Source organism: Vigna angularis, chromosome 9 (genome assembly GCF_016808095.1).
Source record: "Vigna angularis cultivar LongXiaoDou No.4 chromosome 9, ASM1680809v1, whole genome shotgun sequence".
Classification (NCBI taxonomy): Eukaryota; Viridiplantae; Streptophyta; class Magnoliopsida; order Fabales; family Fabaceae; genus Vigna; species Vigna angularis.
The window spans coordinates 3,825,675-3,852,051 of NC_068978.1; the positions used below are offsets into that span (position 1 = coordinate 3,825,675).

At 34.3% G+C, this 26,377-nt stretch overlaps 3 protein-coding genes across 4 annotated transcripts; all 3 read right to left on the minus strand.

Moving 5' to 3' along the window:
* Window positions 1-1,866: 1,866 nt before the first annotated feature.
* Window positions 1,867-6,027, minus strand: LOC108347129 (uncharacterized). 2 transcript variants are annotated; one of them, XM_017586269.2, is made up of 5 exons: window positions 5,677-6,027; window positions 4,586-5,314; window positions 3,712-3,954; window positions 3,273-3,364; window positions 1,867-3,008 (listed from the first exon to the last, which is right to left on the minus strand). In XM_017586269.2, the coding sequence occupies exons 2-5, from the start codon at window positions 5,228-5,230 to the stop codon at window positions 2,381-2,383; spliced, it is 1,608 nt and encodes a 535-aa protein (XP_017441758.1). In that variant the 5' UTR covers window positions 5,231-5,314; window positions 5,677-6,027; the 3' UTR covers window positions 1,867-2,380. The 2 variants fall into 2 exon arrangements, with proteins under 2 accessions (XP_017441758.1, XP_052724616.1); XM_052868656.1 differs by lacking the exon at window positions 5,677-6,027 and having other exon boundaries at window positions 4,586-5,643.
* Window positions 6,028-6,268: 241 nt separating this feature from the next.
* Window positions 6,269-14,237, minus strand: LOC108346394 (ABC transporter B family member 19). The gene is made up of 9 exons (XM_017585480.2): window positions 13,070-14,237; window positions 12,900-12,954; window positions 12,631-12,806; window positions 10,851-11,015; window positions 10,108-10,403; window positions 9,549-9,865; window positions 9,230-9,453; window positions 7,110-9,044; window positions 6,269-6,855 (listed from the first exon to the last, which is right to left on the minus strand). The coding sequence occupies exons 1-9, from the start codon at window positions 14,072-14,074 to the stop codon at window positions 6,508-6,510; spliced, it is 4,521 nt and encodes a 1,506-aa protein (XP_017440969.1). The 5' UTR covers window positions 14,075-14,237; the 3' UTR covers window positions 6,269-6,507.
* Window positions 14,238-15,395: 1,158 nt separating this feature from the next.
* On the minus strand, window positions 15,396-23,170 carry LOC108347397 (uncharacterized). The gene is made up of 11 exons (XM_017586602.2): window positions 22,785-23,170; window positions 22,063-22,231; window positions 21,770-21,952; window positions 21,594-21,693; window positions 21,457-21,487; window positions 20,387-20,429; window positions 20,147-20,299; window positions 18,263-19,982; window positions 16,817-18,128; window positions 16,411-16,494; window positions 15,396-16,051 (listed from the first exon to the last, which is right to left on the minus strand). Exons 2-11 carry the CDS (start codon window positions 22,119-22,121, stop codon window positions 15,987-15,989), a joined length of 3,750 nt encoding a protein of 1,249 aa, XP_017442091.1. The 5' UTR covers window positions 22,122-22,231; window positions 22,785-23,170; the 3' UTR covers window positions 15,396-15,986.
* Between the last annotated feature and the right edge of the window lie 3,207 nt (window positions 23,171-26,377).

Sequence of the window (26,377 nt, forward strand, 5' to 3'; positions counted from 1 at the left end):
AAAACAATTACGCATTAGATAATTATCCAAATTAAGTAAATAAAATAATTAGTTTAAAAATGTCAACCTTTTATTAGTAAATTGGCATAGCATATATTAATAACATATTTAATGAATCAGTGATAATATTTATAATTAGTTTGTCCAATTTAATTAGTTTGTCATTATTATTATCATTATTATTGTTATTATTATTATTATCACTATTATTCTTATTATTGTCATTAAAAACTAACCAGTGATAATATTTATAATTAGTTTGTCCAATTTAATTAATTATAATTATCAAATATTCTAATAATGTTTATGTCGAAGCTCCGACATCACTATGTTTTTTTTTCTTTTTCTTAATCTTTTTATTTTGAATAAAATTTGTTCATGTTTTTAAGTATTCTTATTTCATAAATTTCCTTACCTAAATATTTTCTTGGAATATTTTAGCAAGTTATAATTTTCATTTTCACAATAAGGGTTTTCTGTTAAGGAACCTAGGATTTTTTTTCATAGATTTTGTATTATTCTCATTCTTAATAGATTAAAATTGTTGTTCTATTATAATAATAAATTTATGAAAAAATATATTAAAAATAGTAAGTATAAAAATGAAGCTGCCTAGAATGAATAAAGTATCAAAATTTCCAGTAATTTTTACTCTTTCTTTTCTTTTCTACTCTCTCACTTTTCATCCGACCTTCCAAACAAGCTAATACAAATTATTTAAATACTATTAATGATTTACTTTGTTCTTTCAGTTTTATTTCATAATAAAACCTAGTTAAAAAAACTTTAGATTTAATAAATTAAATTTTAGTTATTGTAATTTAGTCCTCCAATTGATTTAAATAAACCGTTTTAATCTAACATTAATATATCATCCAACAAAAAACTGTGTTTATAAAGGTTATTGTTAAACACTTCTGGTATTAATTAACAATTACTATTGATGAACTCTTTTACATTTTTTATTATTATTCAAAGCACGATAACATAGAAATGTCGATGGGTTTAAAATGATAACAAACGTTTTAACAATAGACCAAACTGTTTAGCATTAGAAAATTAAAGGATCAAATATATAATTAAACTTTATAGGATTAGAATTATACATTCACAACACAATGAGAACAAAAATTACATATAAGTCATGTTTTTATTTTAAACATTTATGAATCTTTTTCAATTGAAGGTTTCAATTTCTTAACTCTCATGTATATTATTTAAATAATGATTGGATGATACACTTTTACATTGATTTGATACACAGTATAAGAATAAAATAGTTATAAAAAAAAGTAAATTTTTATATTTTTTTAAAAAAGAAGAGAGTAATGTGAAATGAAGATAAATTTTATGTGTAAAAGTATCATTTCTCGTATTATTTCATCCTAAACTGAACTGTGTACTTAAGTGGGTGGGTCTGTCACATTGTAGGGCTGCTAATTTTTGTTGGCATTTGGTAACATCTCACTTTACCTTTCAACTAAGCACTCACAAAACTCTTATTTGGTTGCCAAACTTCAACAGTACATGAACAAAACTATGATGATTAGCTTGATGAGATAATATAAACTTCTTTTATTAGCATAAGAAAACACAAGTTGAACAACCCTGGTCACCAACAAAATGGTTAACAACCAATGCATATGAGTCATGTCAAACTTAACTCCACTAAGTTATATAAGTTTCTGCTTATAAAATGCAACCTAAACATGTGTATCACATTACTAAGCAAACTCCTATTCCTAGAGAAGTAAGTAACATGTTTCCATATTCTCAATTCAACTCTCTGAGCCCATATGTATGACAAGAAAGAAGACAGAGATTGAATTATGCTGGAGAAGCAGGACACATGCTTGATTTGTGGAAGTGTTGAGCTTGTGTCCTGCTTTTCCAGCATGAATTCTTTCTCTGGGTAATGTTGTTATACAAAACAATTTGTAAGCCACAAGGTAAGCTTTTCCACCTGCTATGTGTACATGTATTAAGATTCCAAAAGGAAACAAATTTTTCAGGAAATCATGTTACAACTAAACTTCATTTGAACAAGTCCAAATTCTCTCTTGAGTGTTTTCTAATGTTGTGCTCTGCTAAACATTAAAAACACTGATATTGGTATTTTAAAACATCAAAATCAGTATGTATCAGTGTATTTTAAAGACAATAGAAAGGAACAACACAGAAAAACTCAACAGAGAATCTGAATTTCATTTGAACGCCGTTCAAAGGGTGGTCTTTATTGTCATATCATATAACATTACATTTTGAAAAATATGTTGGCCAAGCTTCCATTAACCATGTCTGTCTCAACCACACAAGATAATTTAACTTATAAATAGCTTTAAATAGAATATAAGCTTTAAAACGTATCATTATCCAATAATCAAGCTCGGTTTTCCAAAGCAAATGCAGCAGAATCAACATGTAGGAGCAAACAAGAATAAACTTTTTGCTTCAATCTGTCAACAGTTTCCAACAGCTCTTCATTTTCCATGTTTGAAGTGTTTCTCAGTTTCTCCAACCATTCATTTGCTTGCTTAAGGAGTGACAATGTGAGAGCTATATGATTGGCATGATTCATTTTCTTCCCCGCAGGGTCCTTACTCGTCTTTCCTCTCTTCTCTTGGGAGCTTATGGAAAACCAGACATCCAATGTTTTTTCCAAGTATTTCAAAAACCATGATTTTGTTTCAATCAAAAGGACTTCTCTCAGTTCGTTTATCTCTTTTAGACCATTTACTGTGGCCCATTCTTGTTTCTCAGTGTCGGATAAATCTGGTGAGTATTTTGGAGACTTTGATGAAATTTTCCCAGGCATTAAAACTGATTTCTTGTCATTTTTGTCTGTTTCTGAAGGAGAAGAAGTTTTATATAGATGATATAATTTATCTGTGTGTGGAACTGTACTTGTACCATTTGACTGGTTGATGAGTTCTTGGAAGGAAAAAAACTTGTTTAGTGTGACATGAGGATTCTCTGAGGCAGCTGAGCTGCAGATGTTGGCAAACATACTGAAAAGGAAAGAGAAGTAAATAATTGAAGAATCTAAATGGAAAAAATGTTATCCTTGTATTTGACACCATTTTTGAAAAGTTAATCCAATGAAAAAGCTTTACACTTTAATCCCTACATAAAAATAGTTATTACAAGTCAGTTTGAGTGTCTGCTAAAATAACATCTTTAAATTTAGTAATATAGAAACAAATTTTAAAATTTCCCAAGTAACTAAACTTTGACTGAATAATTTGACAATATAATACAAACGAATAATGTACCTTAACAACTTGGCAAGGACTGCAGTAGCTGTAACTTCTTTCTGAGCTTCTACAGCAACCATGGAGGCTAGATGTTTCCTTCTGAGCAATTCCTAGTAAAATGAGGAAATTTGTATGATTGCCATCAAAAATTCATGAAATTGCTGAGATAACTTTGCTTTACTCAAAAAAGACACATGAGATGAAATTTGATCTAATCTGTTAAACACAATAATAATAATAATAATAATAATAATAATAATATGCAGTGTTATAAATACTTATGGTAGTGTTCTCTAAATAGTTTTGGAGTTTCACTTCAATAATATTTGGTGGAATCCTTTATTACATAGATTACTGAGATGAAACTCCAATTTGATTACAGAACAAGATCAACAAATTGCATCTATGTTTTATGGTAACATCTGTCATTCAAAGGAGGGATTAAATTGCAATGTACCTTTCCAGGACTCAAAAGTTTGTCTGGCAGAGAGGACCATGGAATTGCCTCTGTGCTCCAGCTTTTATCTTCACTGCTTGGCAAAATATTCAAGTTTGTAGTTTCCACTTTAGCAGAATTATGTTTGATAGATATGCGCTTAGAAGGTGACATGGCAGTCTCCTGGATGTTAGATTGAGCAACCCTCTGCCTTGGTGAAGATGTTTCAAGTAGTAGAGTACGAGTTGTATTCACTGAGAGTGTCTGTGATGCTAAAACTAATCATTCTCAATCTCTTAATTTTCATTATTACCTATTTAGCATGTAACACAGCATACAATTCAACACTAAACTTGTTACTAGGTATTGGTGGTTACGTAGTTAAGATAAGGAACTTATTTTCTAACAAAATTGGAATTTGTCACTGTTCCAAACTTTGATATATTTTAGTTCTTAAACTTTAAAATGAATGGATATAGTCTACCTAATCCAAGGATGGTAATATTTTTTAATTGTTAAATGGTGTTTCATGCTAACATTTGATATGAAAGTTGTAAACAACTCAAAACATAAGCCAGAAACGTCATTTGACATATCAACAAAATTTAACGCAGTTAGATTAATAAAAATATATTTATTCTTTTTTGAAGTATAGGATCAATCTGTATCAAAGTTTGGGAAAAGGACAAATTTTAATTTCGTGTCAAAATTTAAAAACTAAAATTATATTTAATCCTAAGTTAAATAAATTATTCATTGTATGGGGTAATTATAGTTGTTCCCATGCTGCTTTCAAATATTGGGCATACTATAACTCTATAGAAAGGCCAAATACTTAATCCATATATTCTTGAGCCTTAAAAAGTGCATATCAAAGACAAGAATCATACCTGACCTGTAATTTTTGCAGTTTTACTTTTGCAGATCCCACCTTCTTACTACTGTCTACATCATTCTGAAAATCATTTCCTTTTCTTTCTTCAGTAGCATCATGCACATTCACGTTTGAGGTTGAACTTCTAACACCCCGCATGTACCTGGATGCAACAGCAGATTTTTCCTCTTTAATAACAATTTTCTGCCATGGACTTCTGCTTTCTTTGACAGAGTTCATGGATTTTGAACGAATAATTCTATGATGATTATCAGATTGCACAGGACCCTCTGATGGCTCTAACATTTGCATTAAATCCTTAGGATTTCCAATAAAAGGGTGCCGGCCAGGAACCGGTGTAACATCAACAAGAATAGGAACTGGTGTTCCAGCTTCTATCCTATCCGCATAAAAAAATTGTCCAAGCTGCAACTTGTTGCTCAAGATAAGCTCGTTATCTTCCTTTGAGAGTGAAACATAAGTTGAATGAGAAGAGTCAGAGACTTTGAGGAAGAAACCTTGGTTAGGCCATAATTCAGACCCAGTTATTGCAGGCACAATGCTGACCACTTGCAGAAGGACTGATCTATATTCTCCATTAACTTTCACATTAGAATCCATACTCTGGAGAAGCTTCAGCAGAACCCCAGGAATGAGGGATGCCATGCCTCTTCACTTTCTTCTGTTTTATGTATTATATTATTCAGGGGGTCAACAAATTTGCATGTCTGCTATTTTCAATGCAAGGAGCTGCACACCAAGTAAAATTAATACATTTTGGTAGATCCTTCCGTAATTCTGTACAAATGGACTTACTTTTTATGAGTCCTAACTCCTAAGCCTATTGAAGGTGTAAAATGCAAGCAATTTTTGAGTTTTCTAATCCCCTGACATGCCAAAATATTGTGCAAAGATGTAGCTAACTGGAATAGTTAATCGTTTGATGTGATATCCAAAAAAGGAAGTTAGCAGCAAGACTTGAATTTTCTTGATAGATAAAAAATAAGCCAAGAAACATTGGAAAAAGTTTAACATACAGATAACATATACAGCAGTGTGTTTGCATGTGAATTTGTATGTATGTGTTTGCATATGTATATATATCATGTTACCTAATTCAGATTTGAAGCATGAAGTGACAAGAGAAGTGTGTAACAGAAGAATCAAAGAGGGTTGTAAGAAATTCTGCAGACCAGAAAGGACAAACTGCAATAGTAGGCTTCCAAAAAATAATGCTTCTGATTGCTTTTCCAGAGGATTAACCAAGATTATATAAATATCTTTTATTGAAGGCACGTTAGCATCATATTCTCTTGGTTTGAAAACTATGGAACAACAACACCCTTGAGCGTGGGAAATATGAAGCACTTTTTGTGAGACATGAAATGATAAATCAGTTCCTTTACCAAAGAATTATGCCTGCTAACCCTGTTAGCAATTTAATGAATATTATAGAATACATGATGTTGGTGGGGCTCAATCTGGTCATATGTCGTTTTTAGTTAGAGCCAATGTAACCACTGAAAGATTTAAGGATATCCTCGTGCCCATTTATTGTGGCTGGTCTTACTTGAATCATTATTAGCCTCCTCCATATTGAGCATGCATTTGCATTTGCATATGCATAATCATTCTTTTGCCATAATCAAGAAAAAGTGCTATAGAAGTAAGTAAACAAAAATGTTTAAGTATTTCCTTATCAAATTTACATAATCAAGTGGCACATAATATGTATTTTTTGTTTATTTGAAAAAGAAGAAATCTGACCTAAAAGATAGAATAAAATGACTTTTGTTGTGTGACCCACACTTCAAAACAGCCCAAACCAGTTAAAGTGGTCCTTTCTTTTCTAGTTTTGACCAAATTATTTAGGCCAATGGGGGCATTCTTTTTAGTCACAATTGCTATATGCTGACAATAATGTTACAGGCTCATGGATATGATCAAGAAAAGGCATTGGCTTCTGTCTCAGCTCGAACTAGGCTAGCATACAAGCCATTTTGATTTGAAGCCATGAGAGTGTCATGGCTCCCATACTCCACCACTTCCCCGTCTCTCATAACTGCGATCTTATCAGCTTCTCTGATCGTGGAAAGACGGTGAGCAACTATTATGGTTGTTGCATCTTTGGCAACATTTTTAAGGGCTTCTTGGATGTGCTTCTCTGATTCCAAGTCCAAGGCACTGCTTGCTTCATCAAGCAAAAGTACCCTTGATCTCTTCAATATGGCTCTTGCTATAGCAATTCGTTGTTTCTGGCCACCTGATAACTGGACCCCACTTTCACCAACCTAGTTCAGAGAAAATGAAAAAATCAATCATATGTTTTGCTTATAGAAAAGGGTGCTGGGAAAAAAATCTGTAAAAAAGTGATGCAGCATAAATTAGTATGAACTTGTGATTTAGAGTCAAGCTACAAATACAATTCAATAAGTATATGATGAACAAAAACTAGAGTAAAAAGTGGTTTAGCATAACAAGATATAACCTAAAGTAAGAGAAATACTAGCAACACATTTTCTTAGTATTGCTATACAGTTATTACCTGCGTCTCATAACCCTGAGGAAGGCCACTGATGAACTTGTGGATGTAAGCCTCCTTTGCAGCCTCTTCAATTTCAGACCATGAAGCATTTGGGTCGCCAAATGCAATATTCTCCCTTATGCTCCCAGCAAACAGTGCAGGTTCTTGACCCACCAAAGCCATTTGCCTCCTCAACCACTTTACATCGATCTCTCTCAAATCTCTCCCACTCATCATCACCTTTCCTTGGTCAGGATCATAGAACCTCTGAGTCAACCATATGACCGTTGACTTCCCTGATCCACTTGGTCCCACCAGAGCCACTGTGCTTCCACCTTTGACCTTTAAACAGAAGTCCCTCAACACAGTCACTTCTGGCCTAGATGGGTATGTAAAAGTCACCATCTTGAATTCTATGTTGAATGGCTTTGATCTGTCTACTTTCCTACCTTTTGTTCTATCATTGTCAATCAGTGGCCTGCGTTTTATGATATCTTGAACTGCAGGAATTGCCGTAGCCGCCGTAGAAGTATCTGGTGCCAAGCCAGCTAGTTGTCCCACAGAGAATGAGCTCAGAACAAGAATGAGAAAGATCTTAAACACGTCTCCAAGTTTTGCCTTGTCATGTTGTACAAGGTATGCGCCAAACCAAAGTGTTAAGGTGTATGCTCCATACATGGAACCTTGAAACAACCCAAACATAAAACCTTGAAGTTGTGATCTTCGTAATGATTTTCTTCTAGGTTCTGATAGGGCTCTATCAAAGGACTTAACTATCTGTTCCTGGGCAGAAAATGTGGTAACTGTCCTTATGTTCGACACTGCACCAGAAGCAATGTTACTGGCTTTGCCATAAGAGTCGTTGTCCACACGCGGCCCAACGTTTATGATCAAGTTTATGTAGCTTGCACCAAGTGCAAAAGGAGTTACAGCAGCTGCCACAAGCGTTAGTCTCCAATTGAAGACAAAGGACACACCAAGGCCAACAGCAGCTGAACTCAACCCCATAAGAAGGACTGAGAATCTGTCACCGAGTACTGATCGAAAACTAACACAGTCGAGGGAGAGCCTTGATACCAACACTCCCGTAGAGTTTTCTTCAAAGTCAAACCACCCAGGTTCTTGTTTCAGTATGGATTCAAACAAGATGTATCTAACTCTTTGTGTCAGCTTTGATCCAGCCCAACCACACAGACCTTGTTGTCCTGTCATGGAAAGTATGCAACCAATTCCAAGGCCAACAAGTGTTAAACAAAGGTGTGCAACATCTCTTTTCATCTTATGAGTGTCGTGGCCAAAATATACTTCCAAGGATATGCCTAAAACCAATGGGAAAAGGGACAGAATAGCACCAGCAAACATTCCCATAATAAGTCCTGAAAATAGCATCACGAGCTCTGGCTTTTGCAGTTTCCATACTTGAGAAAGGCTGTATTGTTTTGCCTTTGTGTCTTGTACATCATCTTCCATGTCTTCCTGTTTCTCCACCCCATGCATAGATATTAAGTCTATAGGCATAGGGATATCAACCACGTATCTTGATCGTGATAAAGCAGCATCAGATTTATCATAGATGGATAGATCATTGGCTTTTTGTATGCCATTCTCTATAGCTAGAGGTTTTGGAATGGCTTCGGTAGCAAGCTTGACAAGGTTGTGGTATGCTCCTGCTTTTGACATAAGCTGTCGATGGTCACCAATCTCAATGACAGAACCATTCTCAAGAACCACAATAGTATGAGCATTCTTCACTGTTGCTATCCTGTGAGCAATCACAATGGTTGTTCGTCCGGCAGAAATCTTATCAATTGCCCGTTGGACCGCAGACTCTGACTCAGCATCAAGAGCACTAGTAGGTTCATCTAGAAGAAGGATTTTAGGATCTTTCATCATTGCTCGAGCCAATGCTATTCTCTGCTTCTGACCTCCGGAGAGTTTTGTCCCCCTATCTCCCACCTGCAGAATATAGCACTTCCTATGTAAGATCCAAACATCATACCATAAATTCTTTAGAAATTTGTGTATGCAGTTTTGAATGCCACACACACACAGGGTTACATAACAACTACTTTGCAACCTAGTTTAGTTGAATACATATTACTGCAGAAAAGGAGAAATATCATTGTCATTAGTTACAACACCTGAGTGTCATAGCTTAGTGGTAGGCTAGAGATGAAGCTGTGAGCATCAGCAGCAATGCAAGCAGCAATTGCCTCTTCCTTTGTGGCATCATCTTTCCCCATCATCACGTTTTCCAGAATAGATGTGGCAAAGAGGATTGGCTCCTGACCAACCATCCCAATCTGATCACGTAGCCACTTTACTTGCAATGTCCTCAAATCATGACCATCCAAGGTAATAATCCCTACAAAGATATTGAAACTCAACAAAGTTAGGAGTATGAATAACTTCCTTAGCTTTCAAAAGATCTTTTGCAAATAATCATATAGCTACTTTTACCTTCAGTAGGGTCATAAAACCTCTCTATGAGAGCAAAGATAGTGGACTTTCCCCCACCACTGGCACCAACTAATGCCACAGTTTTTGAAGATGGTATTATCAAACTAAGGGAATGAAGTATCAGAGAATCAGGACGTGATGGATATGCAAAACTAACACTTTTTAACTCAACCCTTCCACGAACACCAGAAAGCTTCCTACCCTCAGGGCTGTAGGGATCAATCTCAGGGATTCTCTCTATAACATAGAATACACGGCTTGCTGCAACAGTCCCTTGAGCAAACTGTGCAAAATATGAAAGTGCCAGTGCCAATCCTCTGTCAATGAAAGAAATAACTTTCACTTCTATACAAGGTCAATATAAAACTTTTTACAGCATTAATCAGTCAGAAACTATAATTAGTATAATTTCTGATAAACTCTCGCTAAACAAAGAAAGTCCAAGTAGTCCTTAACAAAATGCTTGAAGAATAGTTTCCTTGTATGAAAAACATGGTTGAATATTATGGTTTTCCAAATCGAGTATGTTGTAATAAGTTAAAGAGAGAAGAAGGCACACCTTCCCCCAACATTGACCCCAAAGAAACAAGCAATAGCTGAACCTCCATCAAGTTCATTCTTGGCAATTAGTACAGAGCCATACCAGAATGCCAGTGCCCATGTTGAATAGGTTATTAAGTAGATCACACCCATGCCTATACCTTTAGCAAAACCAACTTTTGCCCCAATTGGAGCTGATTGCTGCAGTAGTTCATCATATTTTCCAGCTAATTGGCTTTCTGCAACAAATGAAAAAACTGTCCTAATTGAGCTTATGGCTTGCTCCGCAACGCTACCAGCTTTCCTATAAGAAGCCTTCAGAACAAACAGTTAATAAAAAGGATTAACAAAATGTTGAGACATGTAAAACAAATGTAATAAGGGATATATATATTTTTAATCTCTCAACTTTCATATAAAATTTGAATTCATCAATATTCTAAACTTTGATATAGTTTGATTCTCAAATTTTAACAAATAAATAGATATAGTCTTCTTAACTTATCTGTATTAAAGAAAATTACATGTTAAATAGTGTTTCAGATTGGAGTTATTTACTCACATTTCAGCTTAACTGTCAGTTTAGAATGTTTAACACAACATCAATGAATTAAAAGGACTATATTCATTTATTTCTGGAACCTAAAGAAAAATGTATAGAGAAAAATTGGCGATCCAGATGAATTTCAATTTTAGGTTCAATAATAATCTATTTAACCAATTTAATAAAAACTGAAGTTTCTGATTTATTTTTTATCTTACTTCCTCTTTTGCTGTTAGGCCTCCATAAAGTGCTTTGTAAGCCATGCCACAAAACATTGTCAATGGAGTGACTGAGAATACCACAAGAGAGACTTTCCATGATCTTTTAAACCCAACTGTGTATCCACATATGAATGTAAATATATGATGAATGAAGTGTGCCATCTGCAATGTCAGAAACAAAAATTAAATGAAAATGAATACAACGATCAATCTCAACCAAATTTGGAGCATAGAACTTGTTATCATTCTCTGGTGTCACAGAATATATGAAACATATTGTATTAACAACTTTAACTGAAACATTAAAGTCAATTATTAATAAGATATAACAACAACATTCCACCCTATCTAATCAAGTCATGAGTGAAATTTATATAAAAGATCTAATTGTACCTTTTACCTAAAATCTTAAAATAGTAACTCAATGACATCCTTAAATAAGGGAAAAAATGAGTTAAGAGGTAAATTAAACAAGGTTAAGTAATAAAAAATTATGTATAATTTCTTTGCTAATTAAGGTTGCACACTAGTTAAGGAATTAAAACTGTTTTTATTTTATATTGAAAATCATATAAGAACATACTAAAAAATCATAGTAACGGTATTTTTATGCATTTCAATAAAGAAAAGTCATTTATAATTTTTTAATCAATTTCATACCATGATGTTAGCATTTGCCTTAAATTAATACTATAGTCCTAACCATTTTTTTATTTTTATTTTTAGAGTGTTTTATTCGTTATTTAAATACGTTCTTATTGCTTAAAAGAATATAAATCAATGCCTAGACTTTTAAAATTGATTAAAAAAAAAGTCCCCCCTTAGCCTACAAATTATAGGAACCTGTTTAGAAAATGCAATTTGTAAAGTTTTATACTCAGTTTTCAAAAATTTAGAAAATTATGAATGGATTTCTAATGCTACTGGTAAGAAGGAACTTATTTCCTTGAAATTATATATTGTTCCAGATGTAAACTTTTAAATTATATGAATTCGTAAAAAAGAAAAAAAAAATCAGGGCAATGTTAGGAACCTATATAATACAATTTAAAATTAGTTTCATTTAAAAATTCAATTTATATTAATATTATTGAATATCCTATACATTGTGTATACATTTTTAAATATAAGCAAAATTAAAAATAAACAATATAAAATGTTTAAATAAAAAAAGGCACAATTAAATCCAGAAAGGTGAATTTAAAATTAAAAAATACCATATGTCATTCTTAAAGTAAATTATTTTAAAGGAAAGAGTGTAATGTAATCAATATTATAAATTAAAATCTCTAATAAATTTATTGTTGTTTTCAATCTCTATAGAGATTTTTAACACTCTCCTCTCATATTGAAAAAAAAAACATTTCACACATATCATGTAACCAAAAAATATATCTCACTTAACATCTTTAATTATCCTCATTTTATCCGAATATGTATATTCTGATTTTAATTCGCAGTCTACTATTTAAAAATAAAAAGTTTTATATCAAAATTTAAATATTTTAGATTTATAATATAAATGTAACTTGTATGTTTAAAAACATTTATTTACTATGATTTAGAAAAATCTTTAGTATATGCAATGCATACTAAAATACTAATATATATATATATATATATATATATATATATATATATATATATATATATATATATATATATATATATATATATATAGTTTATTTGTATGAAAAGTTTGTATCAGAAGTTAAAATTATATTGCAGTTTAGCTAGCAAGTAGTTTGTGAGTAGAATAGGAGAAAGAAGAAGCAACCTTCTCTCCCATAACTTCTTGAATCTGTGCAACATCACTTGCAATTCCATGCATAATATCACCTGTGTTGATATCTGTATCAAAGAAAGTTATGTCCTGTCTAAGAACTGCTCTCAGATACTCACTTCTAATTCTCTGTGCAGATCGCTCCCCCACTAACCTCCAACATGTGATCTCTGCCAATTTCAGTCATTAACCAAAGTTATTGCAACACATCAAGATCATAACAAAGTACAACTTAAACATCACTCGTGTCTTAATCTCCTTACGCAAATATGCTCCAACCACCACAACAGCAGCTAGCCCCGCCATAAACAGGCATATCTGAAAACCACAACAGGTCAAAGAGAATAAACTTCAACTCCACAGCACTGTGCAAACACAAACATTTGACCAAGAAATGGAGAAAGAAATAAACAAGGGAAGGTTTTTTGTTAACCTTTTCTACATCCTTCATCATCTGTTTTTTGTCCTTGTCTGCTTCTGAAATCTTGTTGATCAAGTCTCCAAAAAGATAAGAGTACCAAGGAAGTGATCCTCCATTTATGAGGGCCCCCAAACACCCCACAAACACAAGCATCCAATCCCACTTTGTTGAGTACCTAAACAAGCTGAACAATCCAACAGCCTTTGGAGGACTTGCATCTTCCTCATCCATGTCCTCCTCACCTTCTTCATCGTATCCTGAATGCTTCTCAATGTGATGGTGGCGATAAGTATAGCCCCCACCACTTCCACTTAGATGGCTACCATCATATGATGGTAGTCCGTGACCGACATAGCAACTTCCACCATAATCACCATGACCATGTTTAAGATATGGGGATTCAAGACCATGATCATTGCCATTAGGTAAAATTACACGTTCTTCTGTTATGCTATAATCTATCATACTAAGCTCATCTTCTTCGGCCAATGGACTACTCTTACTTTTTCTACTACTCTGCTGGTGGATGAACCCCGATGTAGATAATCCATGATCAAAGTAACTATGATCATTGTCCCTCGCAACATAGCTCTTAAGTTCAACTCTACCACCGCCAGAATGTTCATAAGAAGAGCTTGCGATACCTCTGAACCCACTTGTTCTTGAAAGGTAGAAGTCATTGGCTGATCGTCGAAATATTCGGCTGTGATCAGAAGGGGGGCTGGCTGCCCATGGAGTCAGAAGAGAACCATAGTTTGTGCTGTAATGGTGCCACCTTGTGGCCTCAAACTTCCATGAAACCTCTTCTTGCCATGAATGGTCATCGTCTGAAGCGAAGGGTGTGGTAGGAACTCGGTTGCGGCGAGCTGTTCTGGTTGTGGAAGTAGCATCGCTGTGAAAGCTGGATGGTATGAAAGAGCCAGAGCCAGACACACTGTGATAACTCGCTGGTGTTGGATAGTAGCGTCTCTGGTGGCTTGAGAAGGAGTCTCCATCAAAGGAAAAAGAACCATCCATGGCTTGCAAGCAACTAGTTTGAAGAGAAGAAGTAGTGGAAAGAAAGGAAAAAGGAATGAAATGGGGGTAAATAAAAACAGGAGTTCTACTTTCTGATTACAGGTCCATGGAGATTGGTACAATGTATCAGACAACTTAGATTGTTCCACCCATGTTTTCTAGCATAGTCAGACAATTGAACAAAACACCAAACAGGTAAATAGGCATATCTTTGGCCTCCTTGACTATATAGAGGGTGTGGTCTGGTTTATCTTTTTGTTTGGGAATGCTTTATACATTGATCCTTATGTGTTGTGCATGGACGGCATGTAAAGCTATGTGGCCGGCTGAGCATAGTTATGACTGGGTTTTTCCAATTTTAGCCGTTGTTGTTTAGATGACATGTTGGTTTTGAATTGACTCGTGTGAGTTTTTTTCTAACATCAATTCAGTTATCCGTAATCAGAACAAAAACTAACAAGGAATATACATTTGTCATGTAGAGATGATCTTCTGACTGCAAAGTATGTTTGTGGCATCACCTCTTTGACTAGGTAATAGGTGTGTCGTGCCATGTAATTAAGACTTAACCAAGTAGTGCTTGAAATGAATATTTCAGGAGAAAAAGAAAGGAAATAAACAATGACAATAAAAGACTCATTTTACAGTGGAATTTACAAAGCGCAGTGTTCTCCGCAAGGACACGAGTACATAAAAGACGGTAAGTTTTATTGTAAGTTTCACACGATGCCAGCTTATTTGATGGGTGAAACTCAACTTGAAAAAAAGAAAGTACTGTACAGAAAGGAATCTGGAAAACAAGGTAGGGTACAAGGTGCATTATTTTGCTGCATAAATAATAATAGAATAGTACGTTTAATCCAAGAAAATCAAATGACAACATTGGTGCCTTTATTTATTGTTGATTGGCCGAATTGCTTCCTAGAAGTGATCAAATCATAAAAGATTGTGTCGGCTAATATTGGTTCGTCTGTTTCTTTTGTGGCTAGTAAAGATTATCTGGTGCCTTGTCCTTGCATTTTCCATTATCATTCCCGCTTTATTTTCCATTCTTTGCCGTTAAGCATTTGATAAATTCCCAATAACGTCTTCGTAGTCACTAGTTAGAGCATTAATTAACAACTTAAATCGCTTTTAAAGAAATTAAATAAACTTCTTAATCGTAAGCATTGTATAGTTTGTTTCACAGAGCATTGTATAGTTTGTTTTATCCAAAAATCAATATAATAAATGGAATACAATTAGCGTTCTCATTCATTACTGCAATCGGACGGTTCCATGTTCACAGGGCCTAAAGCAATAAATAATGGATGCAAAATCATAAGGTAAGAAGGATCGACGACCATGTTTATTTACTGTGTGATGATTTACATTAAGTAACGTGTAGCTGTCATGAAAAGGAGCATTAATAGCTGAAAATTCATACAGCTAAAAGCAACAATAAAATGGCATAGGATAAGTAGCCAATCATTCTTATTCGTTCTTTTCATGGGGAGAGGGAAATAATCTTTTGAAAGCTACTATTTTGCTCCGCAATCACATTACTCTTCTTAACTCTGACTGTACTGATTCATTCTAACAGGAGTTCAACTCTGATATACATCACACAAGTAAATCAAAATAAACGAGCAAAAGAATGCCACTCCTGCCAAAATTACAATGACACTGCACCAATAGGCGACTCTTCATTGACTACAGAATGCAGCATATATCAACACAACCATGACTAACTAAATCATAGGGGAAAACCTGAGTCCAAGAAAATATACATAACCCCAATCACATATATCTTTCATATAGATCAATGTATCGAGCCTACCTCTCTTTTCTGTATCATATTTAATATTGTCCTTTACACCTCTACTACCAGTGAGATGATCCGAATTACTTGCCAGGCCCAATCAGTGAAATTTCATCTGGTTTTCGAGTCACTACCCTTGCTTCGGAAAGTCGATAGTGAAAAAAATGATTTGGGAGCTGCAAAAATTGAAGTTAACATGTAACTATGACATCGTGTAAAAGATACTAAATCTGTAGCAAATCAAACGTTATCATTCTTGAAATCAGTGAAGAGAAATCCAAAGCATATGTGAATCCCAAGTCCTTTTACTAACAAAAGCATAATACTACTTTGGGGAGTCAAGGTTTTACATTCTTAGCAAAAAAATTCCAAAGATTGGCCCCTAAATCCAAGAATCAATGAAATGCAAACAAAGAGGACACATTTTGAGAACTCCTGACAACTTACAGAACTACTTCACCAACCTGACAAATGAAACTACACCAAAAAAGGATGAAAAATTGACCTATAGTATACTATGTTACCCAGGCATCACCTTTTAATGAACTTCCAGACATGTGATCATCCCTCAGTTTAAAATGAGCAGGAGGTGCAGGGATAGAGCTTTGCAAGGATTGGACTGTAGGAATCAAGAACAAAATTATCAATTAAAAGTTGAGTCTACTAAAAAACGAAAGTTAAGAAAGACATTAATTGAAATTTTCCTTGTCCTTCCACATCAATATCTATGGACAGGTATAACTTTTTTAAATGTGCAACCAACAGTGGAAAGACATCAAATGAATAAATTAAAGGATCCACTTCCTAATAGCAGGAATAACACAAGATATTGGCAAGATCAAATAATAAAATAAAAAATATATCCACTTAAATATCTAGATTTTAAGCAATGACAAGGCGTATTGATCAATAACAATAAATCTGAGAAAATAATAGGTTACCCTGTTCGTTGAACAGCTCATTTTCATTGAAGCTGTCATCAGAAGGATGACCATGAGAGAATCCCATTCTTGATTTCCTCAGGTCTTCTGATGACCGATTGGCCAAATCTCTTCCATCTTCAGTATCATCATCTCCTTCAGATGTTGTTGCAGAGATCCAATCAGGCAAACCTTCGGATCCTCGAGTTTTTCTACCAAACTTTAGCAATCGCTTAAAACCTTTAGTGACATCTTTGCGGGGTTGATTTTGGGATGAATTAGCAACAAGAAACGGTTTTTGAGCACTTCCCCACTTTTTCCTCATTCGGGCAGCATCATTGTCACCCTGGTTAAGAGAATGAGAATTCCAAGAAGCGGGGCTTCCAATTGGAGAATCTACGGAAGCATCAATGTCAGATGACTCATGCGGGTATGAAAAAGGATGAGGCACGCGTGAATTCCATGACACGGGACTTCCAATAGGAGAATCCTGCACAGATCTTACACCGTTGAATGTGGATGGAAACCCAGAAGCCATTTCACCTCCTGAAATAGGGTCAACCTGGGCAAAAGACCTTGTAGAATCACCAATTTCAGATCCAGAATTACCAGACTTCCCGGATTCCTGGCTCAGACTCACCTTTCCATTATTATTATAAGCAACATCTTTGATAACCATAGTTTCAATGTCATCCTGTTCCTCTGTGCCCATCTGCAAAGAATCATCCTCATCAAATTCAAGGTCATCAAATTCTTTATTATTTTGAGTATCAGTTGCCATTGAAGCTTTCATCCGGATAGCATTGCCAACAGAACCAGAACCTATGTTATTACCCTTTTTAAGAAAAGATCTAGGCGATTGATCATAAGGGCCTAGATCAGTCTCGTCCATATCAAATTTCAATGGAGACAAAACAATCCCATCTGGGTTCAAAGGGGACAAATCCTTAAACTCTGCAGGATTAGCAGAACTTTTCCTTAAAGACTGAGCTTGCCTCGACTTCTCTTCCTTGACTCCTTGCATCTCCTCAGTGGTGCTTTTGCTACGGGAATACGTCCTTACCTGAGAACGGGTTGTTTTACCGACTCCAGAAGAAGGCTTTGTATTTTCTTTTCTTAAATCAGAAAAATTTGGAACAGACTGAGCAAGTGGGTTGTCTCTTCTCCTTCCAGATGAACGTGAGACCGACACAGCTGTTGTTCGAGGGGTAACTGAAGATGTATGTCTATTAGGAAAATTTTTCCTACTTTGCCTAGAAGAGCCATAAGTTTTCTCTTCTGAGAATTCAGAAACATATTCATCATCTTCATTCTGAAGGGAATCTATCGGATGCTGTCCAAAAAGAAGGGGGATTTAAATCAGAACTGAAAATGAAATTTCATGTTTTTAATTTAACACAAACTTTGCATTCAAAAAATTAAAATTCTGCAGTGATCACGAAAATCATAAAACAAGCCAATGAATACCTGCTCCCTCTTAATATTTGATTTGAAATATCTAAGTTTCTCGGCACGATGAGCACCTGATGCTAAATCTTGTTTGTTGCTAGAGCCCGAAAACTTGGCCTTCATTTCAGCTCTACTCATCTCAAGGCTATCTTGCATGGCCTTCATCCTAGCTTCCTTCTCAGCTCTGTTCATACTCCAATCTTCTCGAAGCTTGGCATTCCTCTTCTTCATGTACTTCTCATAAAACTTTCCTCTAGAATCTTCACTCAAGTTAAGATCAGAAAAATTTTGCCCCAAAGCATCACCAGAATTGTGACTGTCCACCGTCTTTGCAACCGACTTAGCATCAAAGCTTGCCAGACTGCTTGAACTCGCAGTCACTTCAGTCACATTACTTCTGGAAGGTAACTGAGGAGTCGACTCGCCTACTCCAGCTTTCCTATACTGTGACTGTTCTATATGTGCATCAGCCGGCTCAACTCTCCTCGCAGAACCAGACTGGTCCCCAGGAACCCTCAGTTTATGCTCAGCAAAAAGCTTTTCAAGTTCATCAGCCTTCATTTTCAGCTCATCATGCAGTCCTTGATTTCCTTTAGCTTGCCTCACCCTCTGATGTTGCTGCTCTAAAGGTGGGGTTGAGGATGGACGTGCATTGTCCTTAGTCTCTAAAACTTGTTTCATCTTGCTAAATTCATGAGCACTTTTGTTGGTTTCCTCCCTTTTACCCTGTGTCATGCTCAACTGTTGTTCACTTCTACCAGGTAGAGATTTCTGGAACTTCATTTTTGGGATTTGGGAATCCTCATCCTTGTTCGTGAATGAAGAAGAGTCTTCAACCTCAATCTGTGAAGATTGATCAACACGTACAGAAACATCCCTCAATTTGAGTCCATTGCCACCTTCAAACTGTGCTGATAAGGATCGAGAATGACTTCGGGGTCCCCTAATAAGTGACGGTGCAACCACATGATTTTTCACCCCACCATAAACCTTCACATCATCATCCCCAGAAGACAACATAGAACCACCAACAACAACCTCGGATGAACCCTTCTTCACTGCTGCGGCCTCCGGAACACCACCCACCTGATCCTTAAACCCCCCGTTCATGTCCTCGTCAAAAACGGAAACTTTCCCTGTCTCCTGAGAAGACCCTTGATCAGTTTTCCCAAACTTCTCCGATTTGTTGTCGTTTCGATCCTTCTCTTCCGAAAGAAGGGACTTCGTCTGAGAAACAGAGGACGACAAGGGGCTATCCGATTCCTTCTTCTCCCCGCTGATGTCGATGCTCATGTCGCTCGCACCGCTCCACCGCCGCAGCACATCGGAGGAAAACCTCCGGAGCTCCGGTGGCTTCCCGGAGGAATTCTCCTTCTGCTTATTCTCGAATAGGTTGATCCGGTCCTGCACGCTAAGCCTCCGAGACGCCGGAGCCGTCGCCGCCGTGGTTGCCGACGCCGGCGACTCCGTCTCCTCTTTGGCAGGGGCGTCGTTGGTGTCGTCCCTCGAGTTCACGCTGGTGTTGCTTCTTCGCAGCGAAGCGAAGCTGGAAAAAGGCTTGGGCTTTGGTGGGTCTGAGAGTTGATCCTGGGCCTGAGCTTGGTTGGGCCCATCGTCATTGTCGATGGACATGTCAGAACTAATTGATGATCGGAGTTCCCTGTCATCGCCACCTGGCCAGTGACTGATAAGGTCCGGTCTTCTTTCGTACAGTGACATGTATTTAGTACACGCTTCACTGCACCGCAAAAATAAAAACATTATAATTAATAATATTATTATTTTATTCAATATTTTAATTACGAACGAAAATAAAATTTGCTTACTATTATAATTACTACTTTTATTATTTCATTTTATCTTAATTAAGGTTATTTTAGAAGAGTTAAGAAAATGACTTACTTCAATCTATGAGCACCGAAAGAATGAGCGAAATGTTTGAGATGAGTGATGGTGTGGGGATTGAAACCGGAGGCTGATGCACGAGCACATGCTGTGGTTAGGTCTTGCCTAACTGCACTCAATCGTACATCAATTGCCCTTAGGAGTTCCTTCCTGTGCAAGTAACTCGTACCAACAAATCAATCAATTACATCTGTAAAATGAACATGCAAAATGTTGCCTAGGTAGATGAAATCTTACGTTGTAGCATCTGCCACTGTTACGGCTCCTGCTCCATTCCCACCTGTCCAAATTCACCGTAAATTTTTATCAATCATTCAACAAATAATATACTGATCAAAACTATTACCTATTTCATTTCAGCATGCTGGTTTTTATTTTGTTATGAATAATAATACTTTATGCAGAAATTCAAAACAAAAATTTAAAGATAATGGGAGTTTGTTCTTGTTTAGTTTTCTCCTTCCCAGTTTTGTTCACTTCAGATGAATTTCATTCTTCATTTCTACTTCTATGGTAGGCATCAGCATTGAACCCTCAACCCATTTTGCCACGCTCTTATCAAAGAAGATAAGGCAATTCTGTTGGGGCAATTATGATGGGAGCATGTGGCAATTAAGAACTGAGAATGGTTTTCTTTTTTACTTTTTTATATATCCTATCTGGCTACATTTAATTTCGTTTTTCTATCTACTCTCTGATTTAGAAGAACCTACATCAACATGTCATACAGTATAGGCTATCACCGAATTGAGCAATAATTAGACAAACTATTACAGACAAGAAAACATTTTAGAAGTGCGCACATATCTAAAATTAGAAGCAAGTTCATAAATATTTCCTCAAGATTGTATTGTAATAATAGTTGCATTTAATGGTAAACAATGTAGAGTGTAAAATACGTCAGCTCCCATTACTGTAACAGTAAAATGTGTTCCAGGGAGAAATAATAGTGAAAGAAGTGTGAGATTAAGTAATCAACATTGACAATAATCAAAGTTCCATATATGGAAACATGATGACAGCCAATATAACTTAAAAGTCATAACTGTGCAGTAATTTTCAATCGATTTTGTACAACAAAAGAAGAAACACAACTTTTTTCTCCATGACTACAAGATACTCAGTAGGGAAATGCAGCATAAATGTCTTAAGAGTTAAGAGTTGTAATTGATAAGACAAATTCATCAGAGTGGTTACTGATGAGTAGTGACACGATCAAAAGAAGTTCCAAATTGTCTTGGATTATAGGTCTGATTGCAAAGAGACCTGTTATTTTGGTTATGTGTCTATTAGCAAAGAAAACATACCTTGTGGATCTGAACGCTGATCCCCTGCCCCCTGAAAGAAGACATTCCAAATATCAACAAAAGAGAGAAAAACAAGTGATTGCTCAGTTCAGTTGTCTGCACCAATCTTCTCTCTTTGATCATAACTGTGTTGTTACCTGAGAATATATTCTTCGTGCTGCTTCTAATTGGGACATTTCTGCATCATAGGTATTGACCATTTCCAAAACTTCTGGTGTGCTAACAAACCGCACAAACCTGTAAGCACCAAAACCAATCAAATCAAAAAGGTAAACCAAAATGCTCGGTGCATTCAATCAAAGGGCAGTGTTACCTCTCAAATGTTCCTTTTGTAAACCACGCCTCTGCATTTTTATGTCTATCAATTTCTAGCTTGATTGATGAGGCAGCTAGAGCAACCTGCTCTTCTGCAACCTTTAAATTGGTCAAGAATGGCTTCACCAATCCTGATGCTAGTTTCTCAGTGTTTCCATCACTTGAAACCAGCAACTCACATCTGCCCAATGATAGGGAAAAAAAACAAGAAAACACGATTACAAACTCTAATAATCAACAGAAAAGCACATCCCAGCAACATGAAAATTCCATGGATGAAGTTGCCCGCACCTTGAACGCCTTGGAGACAATTGGAATACCGCATAATCAAGAAGCGTATCAGACTTCATTTTCCTATATTGAAGGTAGCACTACTCTCTGTCACTCTTCGGATCATTTCACGCAAGCAAACGCAATCTTAACCATCGTTTCCATTTGGAACCAACCATAATCAACAACACTACACACGAGAAATCCCAAAATCAGAATGTAGATTCTGCAGAAGCATGGTTAAAAAAAGAAAAAGGAAGAGAAAACTCTTGCAGAATTCAGCGTCGAACAAGTACGTTGAGTGAGTCATTTCCCTATTTGCATTACATTATAAATCTACATTCTTTATCAAGTTCGAAATTGAACAAAATCAAGTCACAACCCAGATGCACTTAAGGTAAATCCTACTCGTTGCAACCCTCAACAGAACCATTCCACGCCATAGATCCCAACCCATGACTCAAAGTTCAAGCTTTTTCAACAGAACAGAAACACAAATTTGCCTCAGAAACTATTAGAAGTAGATCTGATTCAGCAAAAGACTGAACTTGACTAAAGCTGCATCGATACCAAATAAACCCAAAATCCAATACCAACCAAGCTAAACCAAAAAACTTACTAAAAAACACAATAATCAAACAAACAACAGGGAGTCAAGCAAGCATTATCACGGTTGCACACAAACAAACACCCATGCTGCAAAACAGGAAACAAAAATGAACAAACCCTAATAACTTTTTTACATTGAAAATTTGGAGTGAAATGTGGAAGTGGCGTGGAATTGAATGTGAAGTGCAGATACGGAGGTCCGAGATCTTCGATTGCGTGACCCGATCCTCCAATTTAGAGTTCAAAAGGGTACCAGCATTTGGCTCCTTTGTCTTTTATGTTCTTCTTTCTCTCTTCTTCTTGTTCTTCCCTTTTTGTGTCTCACTGTGGAGGAAATGAGCCTCTTTCTTTTTCTTTCTCTTCTCTCATTTTCTTTCTCCTTTTTTTTTTTTAAATTGAAGTTTTACGAAAACCCCACAATGAAAAAGATGGTTTTTGCTTTACTCGTCCTTCATTTCAAATCCCCTCTACTTTCTCTCTCCACACCGTCCCTCTCTCTCAGTAGAAACAGAGAATGACAATGTTCAGACAAAAACAAAAAAACAAAAACGTTGTCACATTTGCACTTCGTAAAACGCTAATTAATTAGCAGATGACACTGATTCAACTCAATCCATTTCAAAAAAAAAAAAAAACACTGTGCTCTGGTGAATAACGGTGATGATTGACCGCGGCAGACTCCAACGTGACTGAAACTTTTTACTTTCAGATAAATTGTTCTTCAACTGATGGTGGTTAACTTTCAAAACGTGCTATAACCAAAAATTAAAAATTAAAATTTAAAATTTAAAAACCGAATCATTGGCAAGAAACATTAACCAGGTTGCATTTCCCATGTTTTTGTCATTTACTAATTTCCAATAAATAAATAATAATGGTTTTTCAAATTTCGTTTCACCCTTTGATTACTTTATTGTAGTCTATGATTGGGGTATTTGAAACTGACGCACCTATTGTATTGGACAGAAGGGACATTTTCGTAATTTTTGAAGCCGTGGTCAACACCAGTGTACATACACTGTTGTATTGTATTGCTTCAAAGTCTTTCCATAATAATAATAATAATAATTACGAACACTCATTGTACAGTTATATTTAAATTGAGATTAGATGTTTCTTAGTGAAGTATATAAGTTTGGAGAAATCTTATTATCCTATTGATACCTTATGCTTATTAAAATATATATATTTATAATATATAATATTCATTGAAGTGTAAAATAATCTTCAGGGTCTTTTTCTAATACGTGTAATTAATCTTTTTATTTCTGATTAACTCGCAGAAACAAACAGAGAAAAACATTTTTTTTATTTCACCAATCAAATCAAGTGTGTTTCCTAACTATTTGATAATTTTGTCGTTTTCTAAATTTACTTGTATTTTCCGTCTCTCGTTCTCTTATGGTCCAACCGTATATGTGAACATTAAAATAGTATTTTATTTTAATATTTAAATTTAAATACTTTGCAATTAAAATCAGCTTTAAATTAAATAACTTTTAAATTTTTATCTTTTGTATATACATTTTGAGAGTAAACTTCTCTAAATTAAGATAATTTAAATATTTAAATAAAACATCGCTCATATTATTCTGTAGTAAAATAATTCGAGAACTTGATTGACAAACGGATTAGCATTACTGCCGCTGTTTTTATTTTTCACTTAAATTTAAAGATCAATTAGTGATTTATTGATTTGTCAAATAACATAACCAAACCAGCCTGTAAACAATAAAAAAAAATCATAATAAACCAAAGTCGTATTTTGAGGGCCTAAAAAAGTGGTTGAAAAGAAAAATGACAAAAAAATATATTTATTAATAATATTATTAATAGTATTATTAATGACTTATTATAATTTCTGTTGGAACCCACTATTGGTGAGGCTGCATATTTGAAACTTGTTAACTCATCGCATTTTTCAAGTTAATTAATTATCAAATAATTCAAACTATGTCTAACATTCATTATAATGAATCGTGTACGTAAATCACGGTTAAAACATTAAGCATGACTTAATCATTTCTTAGCTTTTATTTATGGTATGTGTATTTGTATAATTTCGAAATGATGTGTGCATAAGTTAGTGAATGGTGAAAAAAAATATATATAAAAAAAAAAGAAAAACATTATAGTAAAATTACTTGTATTTGAAGATTGAATTGGAAAGGGATATTTCTTAAGCAACACTTATATGTAAAGAAAATTGAAAAAAAATGAAAATTGAAAACCGAAATTGTGGATTGGGGAATAAGTGGCATGTCGTTTTGTCTTATTGATTAGGTTTTGTAACGAATTTGTCCCCAATCACAAGGCAACGAGTTTCATCTTAATTTTTGTCACCAAATTGAAATCATAAATCTCGTAGGAAAGTTGAAGTTGAATGAAAGGTACCCAATAGTCACAAATCAGAAACCCTAGGTGGGGATACCATCACCCATACTTGTCATTCATTTGTTACTATTCCAAGATAGAACTTAGAAGGGAACAAAATACTATATAAAACAAAACAAGAATGAGAAAGATCAATACAAACAATCAATGTGAATGGAAGAAAATTAAGTAATAGACAAATTTGAAAAAAAAATTACATTTATATGAAGATTTAGATGAATATAAAAGTGAGCCAAAGTAAATATATAAATTATATAAAGATGTATTTATTATTTATATTTTGTTTTGGTATACATTTTAGTTTATATATTTTAAGAGTCGAAATCAGTCACAATTTAAATGTATTTTTCTTACTTAATTCTCTTAAATGTTTTTTTAAGAATAAAATTATGACTTTCAAAATGGATAATATATCAAATACTATTATTAATCTTAATTAACACATATCAAATGCTATTATATATATATATATATATATATATATATATATATATTAATATTTTTCTTATTTAAGTTTATTTGTACATAAGGTGTTTAACATTTTTTCCTTAAAAAATATTCCATTTTCAAAAGATTAATAATTTTTTATTTTTAATCTTTTCTGTTTAAGAATAATATTACTTAAAATTTAATTGTTCCGAAACTTTTTTTTTAAGAATAAAATCATTACTTTCAAAAAATGCACAATATATCAAATACGATTATTAATAATTCAACGGACTTAACTCATATATATATATATATATATATATATATATATATATATATATATATATAAAGAAATTACTCCGGACAATAATTTAAAGCTATCTTAACTCTCTCTTTTTTTCTGAAAATAAATAAACTTTTAAGCTAACTTTTCTTCAATCATATAATTATAATTTTTTTCTAACTTAAGTCCGTGAAGAAAATATTAAGAAGTCAAATATTACTTTTAAATTGTTGTTTGTTTTCTTGAATTCCAAATTTATTATTTTGTTTTTAATAATTGTTATTTGTGGGAACAAAAATTAGGTTTTAAAAATAATTTATCATTGTCCAAGAAATTAAAATTCTCCTTCAGCTGAAGAGAATGAAAAAGTGATTTTGAAGACCAATTATCTATCTTCTTAAATCTTGACTAGATAGTTTGTTATGATACATTTAATATTTTTATATTTTTTAAGAGTAGATATAAACTCTAATTTAAATATATTTTTCTTTTTCAATTACTTTAGACATCTTTTAAACTCTATATCTAAAATTTTAAAATCGTCAGTATTTCAAATGTAGTAATTAATCATAAAATATTATATAAATTACTATAAAATAATAATATAATTTTTTTTTGTTG